The sequence below is a fragment of the Eurosta solidaginis genome, chromosome 3, assembly GCF_040869045.1.
Source record: "Eurosta solidaginis isolate ZX-2024a chromosome 3, ASM4086904v1, whole genome shotgun sequence".
Lineage (NCBI taxonomy): Eukaryota > Metazoa > Arthropoda > Insecta > Diptera > Tephritidae > Eurosta > Eurosta solidaginis.
Window position 1 is genome coordinate 184,854,625 of NC_090321.1, and position 12,315 is coordinate 184,866,939.

The following is a 12,315-nucleotide window of genomic DNA, read 5'->3' on the forward strand; positions in this document are numbered from 1 at the left end:
CCGTCTAACTCTGTCCTCGCCCCTCTACACTTTTTCCTAATCTTTGTATTCACTCCTCCCTCCGTATTTTTCGCTTCATCTATCTCCATCTTCGTCTCATTCTATCTCTTTCTCAGGCTCCTTCTCTCTGTTCTCTTCTCTCAAGTTTTTCTCATTCTTCTTCATATCTTATTGCCAGTCCCAGAGGGTGGTATGTATTTTATTCCAATCCCATTCCTAGTCTCAGTCCCAGTCCTAATCCCAGTCCCAGTCCGTCTCTGCTCTACTTCCCGGAAAAAAGCATCGTAAATACTAATATAGGCAAATTTTTATACCAAATTTCAGGCAAATCGAATAGGACGTATGTAAATAGGTATGTGGGTACTATTAATTCATGTCTTTATTTCGGCTTCGCATGCACATTTATCAGTTTTGCCAGGTTGATGCGACTAAATCGAATATCACAATGAAAATTACTTAAAAGCTCTCAGCAACAGCTTTCATTTGATATCCAAAATACACACACATTCTAGGGGTATCCGGGTCCATGTTTTGGCCTATATCTCGAGACCCTAGTCACCAATAGGTATGAAAACTACCCTGGAGAAAAGCACTCATCAACAGTTTTCATTTGATATCCATATTGTATAAACATTGTCTCGGGGTATCCGGGTCCACGTTTTGGCCTATATCTCGAGACCCAAGACACCCACCGGTATAAAAAATTATCTGTAGTAAAGCACACATCAACAGCTTCAATTTGAAATCCATAATGTAAAAAATCCTAGTGTTACCCTGATCCACGTGTTGGCCAATATCTCGAGACCCTAGTCACCAATAGGTATGAAAACTACCCTGTATTAAAGCACTCATCAACAGCTTTCATTTTATATCCATATTGTATAAACACATTCTAGGGGTGCCCGGGTCCACGTTTTGGCCTATATCTCGAGACTCTAGTCACCAATAGGTATGAAAACTACCCTGTACTAAAGCACTCATCAACAGCTTTCATTTGATATCCATATTGTATAAACACATTCTAGGGATACCCGGGTCCCCGTTTTGCCATATATCTCGATAACCTAGCCACCAATAGGTATGAAAACTACCCTGTACTAAAGCACTCGTCAACAGCTTTCATCTGATATCCATATTGTATAAACACATTCTAGGGGTGCCCGGGTCCACGTTTTGGCCTATATCTCGAGACCCTAGTCACCAATAGGTATGAAAACTACCCTGTATTAAAGCACTCATCAGCAGCTTTCATTTGATATCCATATTGTATAAACACATTCTAGGGGTGCCCGGGTCCACTTTTTGTCCTATATCTCAAGACCCTAGTCACCAATATGTATCCTGGTCCACTTCCCGGAAGAAAAATTATCCGACATTTTATTCTAGATATAACGCTACCGACATACCAAATTTCAGGAAAATCGAGCCATATATACGATAGTTTAGAATAAATCGGTCACTGGTCCACTTCCCGGAAAAAAAACTTTTCACAAACACTCTCCGGGTTCCTACTAAGTTATCCTGAAAATTTGAATAAAATCGGCGTGGTAGTTTCGGAGTCCATAAGCCTCATACAAACATACAAACATACATACATAGGTACATACATCCTATTTTATATATATATAATATTATACTCAGCGTGCTTTGCACACAGAGTATATTTAACTTTGATTGTATAAAGGTTGGTTGTACAGGTATAAAGGAATCGAGATAGATATAGACTTCCATATATCAAAATCATCAGTATCGAAAAAAAATTTGATTGAGCCATGTCCGTCCGACCGTCTGTCCGTTAACACGATAACTTAAGTAAATACTGAGATATCTTCACCAAATTTGGTACAAGAGCTTATCTGGACCCAGAATAGATTGGTATTGAAAATGAGCGAAATCGGATGATAACCTCGCCCACTTTTTATATATATAACATTTTTGAAAACACAAAACCCTGATTATTTAGTAAATAATACACCTAGAAGGCTAAAATTTGACATGTTGCCTGATATTGAGACTCTTGATAAAAATTTGAAAAAAAAATTAAAATGGGCGTGGCACCGCCCACTTGTGATAAAATCAATTTTACAAATATTGTTAATCATAAATCAAAAATCGTTAAACCTATCGTAACAAAGTTCGGCAGAGAGGTTGCCTTTACTATAAGAAATGCTTTGAAGAAAAATTAACGAAATCGGTTAAGGTCCACGCCCACTTTTATAAAAGCGATTTTTAACAGGGTCGTGGACGAATTAAATAAGCTATATCTTAGCGAAAAAAAGCTTTATATCAATGGTATATCATTTCCCAAGTGGATTTATAGCAATAAATAAGAAAAACTTCAAATTTTAAAAAATGGGCGTGGCACCACCCCTTTTATGACTAAGCAATTTTCTATGTTTCGGGAGCGATAACTCGAAAAAAATTAACGGATCTTTATAAAATTGGGTACACAAATTTGCCCTATAGCAAGAAATATTTCTAGAAAAAATGGACGAGATCGGTTAAAGACCACGCCCACTTTTATATAAAAGATTTTTAGAAGGGTCGTAGACGAAAATAATAAGCTATAACTTAGCGAAAAACAGCTTTGTATCAATAGAATTTTACTTTCTAAATTGAAATATAACATTAAATTGGAAAACACTTAAATCTGAAAAAATGGGTGTGGTACCGCCCCTTTTTTGTCTAAGCAATTTTCAATGTTTCGGGAGCCATAACTCAAAGAAAAATTTACATATCGTAGCAAAATTGGGTACACATATTTTCCTTATAGCAGAAAATATTTCTTGTAAAAATTGACAAGATCGGTTAAAGACCACGGCAACTTAGATATAAAACAAGTTTAAAAGGGTCGTAGACTAGAATAATAAGATATAACTTAGCAAAAAATAGTTTTGAATCAATGATATTTCACTTATTAAGTTTTATTGTAAGAGGAAATGGGGAGACATTTTTTTTAAACGGGCGGTGCCACGTGTTATGTAGAAAAGTAATTTATCTGAAATGAAATGTGCAATTGAAGCTCACGCTGAGTATATAATGTTCGGTTACACCCGAACTTAGACACCTTTACTTGTTTTAATATATTTTTTTAGATTACATCTTTGTAGTTTTTACTTTTTTTCTTTCAGTTAATTTTAATTCAATTTTTTTCTTATGCCTTTTTATATTTAATTTAATTTTTATTAAAATCCTTTTTTTTATTTTTGAAGCTTTTTATTTAATTTTTGTTTATAAGCTTAAGTTTTCTTACTTCGTTATTCTATTTTCGTTATCAATTCAATTTTGTTAATTTAATTTTTAAAAATATTTTTATTTGCCTTCAAATATTATAATTTATTAAATTTTAATGAGCTCGAGGCAGTTTAAAAAATTGAAACACAGTTTAAATTTTTATATTTCAATTTTATTTGGTCGATATTTCGATCTCATTCTGAGATCATCCTCAGGAAACAATTGAATATGTTTTTTGTTTATATTAACTTTTTTTTGCATTTTTATACATTTTTTTCAGCTACGATTTTATTTATATTCCAAGTTTTTTTTTTTTAATAATATGTTTAACTTAAGTTTATGGGTTCTGACGTTATCTTATTTTCTTAATCATTATTTTTTATGTTAATTAATTTTTTACATACATTTTCCATTTTTCACAAGAATAAAAAAAAATTTAGTTTCTGCTACTTTTTTGTTGTAATTTATTTTCTTTTAAGTTGCGTTTTTTTATTTTTTATTTTTTTTTGGTTTTTGTTTTTTTGTTACGTTTTCTTTTTTCTTTATTTTAGTTCTTTTATCAACTCTTTTCTTTAAATTTTTTTATATTCCATTGCCCACACTTGCAACTTCTTATAAGCTTTTCGGCGCAAATTATTCTAATAATTTTGCGTGTATAATTATATCTTCCTGCTTCCAAAACTGAATCGCTTGCTTACCTTCTTCATTTCCTCAATACTCGGATCAGGTTGCACAACATCATAATATGGCAACTGATATTCATCATATATCATACCAATATTACAACGACGCGCAATCTCCCACAATATTAAGCCGAAAGCATAAACATCGCCACGTTTATATGAATCAAAATGTTGTGCATTCATGCTTTCGTCCAACACCTCCGGTGCCATATAACGTTTAGTACCAACGCGATGTGTTGATGGTATATCCACAGAATCATTCTTTTCCACATGCCGCACAGCCAAACCCAAGTCACCTATCGCACAGCTGAGATTGGATTTTACCAAAATATTCTTAGATTTAAGATCACGATGAGCAATAGCCGGTTTACCACGTGTACCCACAATATCCATGTGTAGATGCGCCAAACCAGTGGCAATTGAGAGCGCCATATTGAGCATTGTTTTTGTATCCACCGTATGGGTGGTGAGGTAATCGAATAACGAGCCATTTTCATGGTAATCGGTGACTAGCCAAAGCTGCGTCCAAGTGCCATTATCTGAAGGCAAGAAGAAATATTTTGATTTTTAATATTCAGTAAAAAAAAGTATAACTGTATCACATTTAAAGATTTTTTAAGGTGGTGCCATCGAAGATTTCTTTGGAAGGTTGCCACCTGCTTGTAAGGTTTTTTTTTAATTAAACTAAATTAAATTAAGAAGATAACTAATATCCACGTGAGGTTAATGTCTAATCCTTTTCTTATTTTTCTATATATATATTAGGGTGGGTCGATTTGTATGGACGAAAGTTAACCGATATCGCGCCATCGACTTTTCGATAGGACTTGGCTTCAGGAAAAAACGTTGGCGAATTTTTTTTTTTTTTTTGTTTTTTGTCAAAAAACTGTTATCGCCAACGTTTTTAGCGGACATTTTTTGGTCGGACAGGGTATACATGAAAATTTTACAAAATTTTTTTAGTAGGTCGTGCAAAAAACCTTAAAAATCAAAGTCGAAAAAGGTGAATAAAATGAAATTTCGTAGGCTCGAAATTAATTTTTTTGGATATGCGTAGTGTATATAAGCGTAGCAAAGTTGTCCCGTCTGAACCATACATATGCCGGTCTCACTTTTAGTAACTGCAGATATTACATTTTGCTCACCCTTATTATCGGCAGCTATAAAACCTAAAATATTTTCATGGCGTAACATAACAGTTTGATAAATTTCAGCTTCCCTAAACCATGAGCATTCCTCGCGACTTGAAAAAATTTTGACCGCCACATTTTCACCACGCCAACGACCACGCCAAACTTCACCAAAACGTCCCTTGCCAATGACATGACAAAGTTGTATTTGGCGTGCGATCGAACGTTGCACCAACAATGGTAAACCAGCTAAGAATGAATAAAGATCAATAATTTATTTATTCACGAAGTCAAATAATTATTTGCTCACCTGAACCCGAACCCGATGTGGTCATTTCAATAATATCATGTATAGTCGTGCCATTTAAAATAGGATCACAAACAGAATCGTCTGGTGGAAATGTGCGTCCATTGATATTGCGTTTACGTCGTTGCCAAAAGCACAGTGACAATAGCACGGACAAGCATATAAAGAGCGTGGCACCAAAAATGATGGCAACCAAGACCCAAGTGTTTAGTGGCTCTTCAGGTAAGAAATCTAAATCGATTATAGGGCAGTGAGAGAAATTGATATTTATGTGAATATAACTGCATCTTATTTTTCAATAACGGTATTCATATAAAAATATAAATATCTCATGACTTTATAAACCGAATTAAGCTGTTTTTTACAAACTTTGTGCGGTTTATAAGCTTTACGAGACTTGTATAAGTTTATATAAATTGTCCTACTAATTAAGTGACTTTATTCTTCGTTAAGTATTAATTGAAAGTTTTAGTTTTCCAAATTTTCTGATAGCCGTGCAAAGCGATAAATGTGAGATGCTTAGATGAGGGAAGACATATTTCTTATAAGGATACAATTCGCACCCTAAACTAAAAACAAACAGGCACAACTCAAAACATTTCGAAATTGGGTAATTGTCATAGCAGTGCAAAATGTTCTACTCTATCATATTCTCTTTTCACTTGAAAAATAACATACATATGTCGCTTTTTGCGAAAATAAGTTTTTAGCTCTACTGAAAATTTTGTTCACTGTGAATTGTGACGGTTTTTGATTTAGGGTACTAAAAAAAAGCAAGTGAAGTAATACTAAAATACTAAAAGTGCAAAATGTATCTACGTGATAATTTACAAATAAAACATGCAAACAAACAAATTAATTCAACGTGGAAATAACATTAATATGAACATATATACAAAGTATGGCATACCTTCTTTGATGTTATGCGCTTTACCTTTTTGCTATACATATATCGGTGCAGGCTTACTATAAACAAAGTTACATACCATTGCATACTTTAAGGCGCAACAACTTGCAATACGTCATTTGACACCAAATTTTCATAATTGTAATTGTAATTGCTTATGACTTTTCAAACATACAAAGTACAAAGAGAAGAATTTCTTTCCGAGCTGACATTGTCAAATAAGTGATTATATATAATTTAGAACGGTGCACCTCATAATCCCTACTTTCATAATCTCGGCAAGAGGCAGAGATAACAAAACGCCGACAGGACAACATCCAGACAAATTGGTATTGTCCGGATCTGGAATGATTGTATATCAATCGTATCTGAATTCTGTATTTCGGGATTGTATAGGCCGCGATTAAGTTACACACTCAGCAAGAAAATTAGTACAATGAAAGCAAATTAAAAGCATGTAAATATGCATGTTGAGTCCCAGCTTACGCATGGGTCTTTGAGATGAGAGAATTGTTAGAGATAATATTTTTGACGATAATTGTCATCAAATGGAAGTCGAAGAGATTGGAACTAAGACTAAAAAAATGTGTATTCCTGTCTCAGTCAGATTATAAAGGTGAAAATTTTAATGTTTGAATGTCAGGATGTCCAAATATTTTTGTGTGTGACTAAACTACGCAAGAGGGGTTCAATTCGGCACCCAGGCGGATCAAGGAGGTAGGGGAGCGGGAATAGGTAGAGTTTATTTTTACTATACCCATAATATTTGGTACGTAGGTCATATAGATCAAGGTCTAAGAAATATTGAATCATTTAGCTCTATGGGAGAAATTTGGGATTTTGTTTGGACAATTTCGCGATTTTTTAGCCATCGTTTTCTTGAATTATCTGGCAATGCCTACGGATAATGTAAGGATTGTTTGGGGTATAATTTATGTACGAATAATTGATCAGTTCGGGACTATTCCAAAATCATTTCGACGCAATCTACGGATCATTTCGCCATTTTTTTTTTTTTTGCTCATCTCAGTGTAGTGTAGGAATGAGATAAGCTGAATTAAGCAAGGAAACAAATAGAAGCAGGATAACTTAGTGGTTAAGGCAACTGCAGTTTCACCGTGTGATTCGCGGTTCGAATCTCGGTGAAACCTTTGATAACATTACGAGATTGCCTGATAATGATTACGTGGCGGTTTTCGAAATGGTACCATCGCAATTTGCCAGTAAATGTTTCTTTCCTTCTCTTCAGTTTATCTTAGAAAAACATAATAATTGAATATTCAGCCGGTGTTAAAGCTCATGATTTCTTAATAATAAGTATAAATTGAACACACCATTAAAACCAACAAATCATTTCAGAACTATTTCGAAACTATTTTTGGTATAATCGGAGCCTATTTCAAGGTCATTTTGGAATTGTTTTCGGGGTCATTTAGGGCCTGTATCGGAATAATTTCCTCAGATCAATCAAAATATATTTAAGAATCGTTTCGTTGAACTGAATACAACAATAAGCTTTAAAGATGGCTTCCGCACTACACCGTCGAGTTGGCAGAGCTGAGATGTGTAAAGTTTACCAAAGTCTAGATTTTGCGCTTTCCATGTAGATTTCAAAAAAAAATATTTTAAACAACAACAAAATTCAATGTTTAAAGAACCTAAAAGAAAAAAGGAATGTGATGAACGATAGAAAAATTATACGAGATTAAGTACCTGACGATGAATGTGCCTTTCTTTTACATCCACCGTGGATGCATTTACGTGGCAGATTCCAAGCCCAATGCATATTTATATAAAAACCTTTCTTTCGAAGTTGGATACGAGTATGAACGTGACACACTGAAGCTTTCCGAACAGTTATTCGTAAAAAGAATGAACCTACGTTGATTACGGTCTGACAAGTGTTAGGTAAGGTTCAACTGGCCGGTCAATAAAGACCCCGAATAGACTGAATGTGCCCATAGTGTTACCTGACAAGTGTATGACGGCCAAAATAATTTAAGAATGTGGTAAGCTCGAGGTCGGCTTTTAACTATCAACTTCGTTTTGTTACCGCCTTTGATAATAATAATAAAAAAAAAAAAAAAACAATATAATTTGAGGGTTTTTGTAACATCTCATTGACAAATAATTCAATCTTACTAACCGGAGGGTCTTTAATTAAAAACAAACAAAAAAATATAACAAAAACTATTTCATAATATTTAATAATCAAAAGAAATCTCATCCGAGGCTTTTTGCAACATTTCATTAACAAATTAGATGTATCGGTATTAATTTCAATGAGGATGAAGGCTTTATTCAGATACGTCTTTAGGGTGGCATAACAACTTAGCTTCCGAAAGCATACCTGGCACCCAGACTCTCACTAATTGTTCACACTTTGTAAATTTACACATCGTAAAATCGAGTTGACTAAGCGGGTCCTTAATAGCTACTTAACCATCGCATTCATTCTAAGGTCCATACAATTTGGTACAAATGGTATCTGTTTTGTGTATCTTTTGGATTCTGATATAATTTATAATGGAAACAATCTTAGATGCCACTTGTTATGAACAGTAAAGGTAATCTTTATCCGAGACTCTTTGTAACATTCCATAGCCAAAATTTTAAATTAATTTTACATAATTTTGCAAATTTGAGAATCTGCTTTCTACTATTTTAGTCGAAATATCGTGGTATTTAAACAATAAAATAAAAATACATATATTTATTGTAAAACTGTTTTTTGGTTTTTTCTTTCAAACCCATAAGTTTATACTCTTTTAGTTTTGCAATTTTTTATTTGTTTTTCTTTTTCTTTTTATATTCTGTATATTTTAATTTTTCCTTATTATTTTAATTTTTTTTCTTAATTTTTTTTTTTTTTTTAATTAAACTCTATTTTATATTTAATATTTTTACTTACCTAAATTTTTTTTAGTTTGTTTTGCAATTTCATTAATATTACTTAGCTTAATTTTTTTATTATTATTTTTTTATGAACATTAAAGGAAATCTCCTTATCCGAGACCGTTTGTTATATTCCATAAGCAAAATTATCAATTTTTATTTCTATTCAGTTAATATTACTTCATTTATCCGAGACTCTGTAACATCAATAAGCAGAATTTTATTAACTTTTATATTTTTCCAATCTTTTTTTATTTGTTTTATTTTTTGTTACATATTCTTTTTGTTTAATTTTTTCTATCGTGTATTTATTTTTTGATTATTACTTTTATTTTTTTAACTATTTTAGTTAGTTTATTTGTTTTGATTAAACTCTATTTTGTATTTGCCCAAATTTGTTTAAATTTGATTTGCTATTTCATTAATATTATTTCGTATAATTTCTTTTTTTTTTTTTTTGTGCACATTAAAGGCGATCTCCTTATCCGAGACTCTTTGTAACTTTCCATAAGTACAACTTTATAACTTTTTTTATTTTTGCAATATTTTTTCGTTTTTTCCTTTTTCTTTTTATAGTTTGATTACTTATTTTTTTTTTATTTATTTTTTTTTTTTTGATGAATTTTATTAGCCTAATCACAGTGGTCCTGAGGAAGTTTAGGTTAAACTAAAATGCCATAGAAAACGCTTGATGCCATCTCTTTCTACAAAATATACGCTTTCAGAATCCGTTTTAATCTAAATCGTAGCTGGTCATTTTCCAAAATGGCGATAAAAAGCGTATCTTCTCGCCTCCCCCTTCAAGTTACGAAACAAGGAGCTTTTTTTATTCAGTTTGTTTGACGTTAAGGACAGAAATTTTGTATCTTCCCTTCCTTCTCGTACCACTTCGTAACGAATCGCTTTATTTTTCTACTTTGAACGTTTTTACTGTGCAATTTTTCAATTTAAAATTCTTTGATTTAAAAAAAATGTTATTTGTTTTTTTGCTATTAAACTAATTCCATTGTATTGAAACTCAATTAAAAAATAAAGAGCAATTTTTCTTTTTAAAAACAAATATTTGTCATTTCACAATTTGGTTTCATTCCATCAGAACAATTTCAATAAAATCATCAAACATAAAGTAAATAAATATTGTGGTACACCTGAGCATGAAAAAAATCGGTTGAAAGTATGTGCTCCGTGTGATGGAAAAATAATTTTTGGTAAACAAAAATCGGCTTTTCTTGTTACAAAAAAATTAGAAAATCTTATAAAGAAACATTTAAATAGCGAATACAATAAAAGTGATTCCAAATTCCCTTCAGGTATTTGCGGTACGAGTCGAACTACGTTGAACGAGCGCGAAAGAGAGATTGTCAAAAGAGATTTACCAAATATGCCGAACTACAACAGATTGCACTTCGTTGCTTACACCAGAGGTTGCACCGATGTATGCGGGTGCTATATATGCATTACAGCTAGATCAACTTTCCATCCAAAAGTTATGAAAGAGAAAGGTAATAGACGAGAAATCATGTTTCTGAAAAGCTTAGTATTTTAGATTTTTTTATACTCAGTTGAGCAGAGCTCACAGAATATATTAACTTTGATTGGATAACGGTTGGTTGTACAGGTATAAGGGTATCGAGATAGATATAGACTTCCATATATCAAAATCATCAGTATCGAAAAAAAAATTCGATTGAGCCATGTCCGTCCGTCCGTCCGTCCGTCCGTCTGTCCGTTAACACGATAACTTGAGTAAATTTTGAGGCATCTTGATGAAATTTGGTATGTAGGTTCCTGGGCACTCATCTCAGATCGCTATTTAAAATGAACGATATCGGACAATAAGCACGCCCACTTTTTCGATATCGAAAATTTCGAAAAATCGAAAAAGTGTGATAATTCATTACCAAATACGGATTAAGCGATGAAACTTGGTAGATGAGTTGAACTTATGATGCAGAATAGAAAACTAGTAAAATTTTGGACAATGGGCGTGGCACCGCCCACTTTTAAAAGAAGGTAATTTAGAAGTTTTGCAAGCTGTAATTTGGCAGTCGTTGAAGATATCATGATGAAATTTTGCAGGAACGTTACTCTTATTACTATATGTCTGCTTAATAAAAATTAGCAAAATCGGAGAACGACCACGCCCACTTTTTAAAAAAAAAATTTTTTTTAATTCAAATTTTAAAAGAAAAGTTAATATCTTTACCGTATGTAAGTAAATTATGTCAACATTCATCTCCAGTAATCATATGGTGCAACAAAATACAAAAATAAAAGAAAATTTCAAAATGGGCGTGGCTCCGCCCTTTTTCATTTAATTTGTCTAGGATACTTTTAATGCTATAAGTCGAACAAAAATTTACCAATCCTTGTGAAATTTGGTGGAGGCTTAGATTCTAGGACGATAACTGTTTTCTGTGAAAAAGGGCGAAATCGGTTGAAGCCACGCCCAGTTTTTATACACAGTCGACCGTCTGTCCTTCCGCCCGGCCGTTAACACGAAAACTTGAGCAAAAATCGATATATCTTTACTAAACTCAGTTCACGTACTTATCTGAACTCACTTTGTATTGGTGTAGAAAATGGCCGAAATCCGACTATGACCACACCCACTTTTTCGATATCGAAAATTACGAAAAATGAAAAAAATGCCATAATTATATACCAACTACGAAAAAATGGATGAAACATGGTAATTGTATTGGTCTATTGATGCAAAATATAACTTTAGAAAAAAACTTGGTAAAATGAGTGTGACACCTACCATATTAAGTAGAAGAAAATGAAAAAGTTTTGCAGGGCGAAATCAAAAGCCCTTGGAATCTTGGAAGGAATACTGTTCGTGGTATTACATATATAAATAAATTAGCGGTACCCGACCGATGACGGTCTGGATCACCCTGGTCCACATTTTGGTCGATATCTCGAAAACGCCTTCACATATACAACTAAGGGCCATTCCCTTTTAAAACCCTCATTAATACCTTTAATTTGATACCCATATCGTACAAACACATTCTAGAGTCACCCCTGGTCCACGTTTATGGCGATATCTCGAAAAGGCGTCCACATATATAACTAAGGCCCACTCCCTTTTAAAATACTCATTAACACCTTTCATTTGATACCCATATCGTACAAAAAAATTCTAGAGTCACC

At 33.0% G+C, this 12,315-nt stretch overlaps 1 protein-coding gene across 3 annotated transcripts in view; it reads right to left on the minus strand.

Annotated features, from left to right (window-relative positions):
* The window catches only part of babo (TGF-beta receptor type-1 babo), a 103,946-nt gene that overhangs the window by 9,229 nt on the left and 82,402 nt on the right, over positions 1-12,315 (minus strand). For all 3 annotated transcript variants that reach the window (XM_067774246.1, XM_067774245.1, XM_067774244.1), the window contains exons 4-6: positions 5,358-5,585; positions 5,063-5,296; positions 3,933-4,456 (exon numbers count right to left, since the gene is read on the minus strand). In XM_067774246.1, coding sequence (XP_067630347.1) covers positions 3,933-4,456; positions 5,063-5,296; positions 5,358-5,585 — 986 coding nt within the window. The remainder of the gene's footprint in view (positions 1-3,932; positions 4,457-5,062; positions 5,297-5,357; positions 5,586-12,315) is intronic.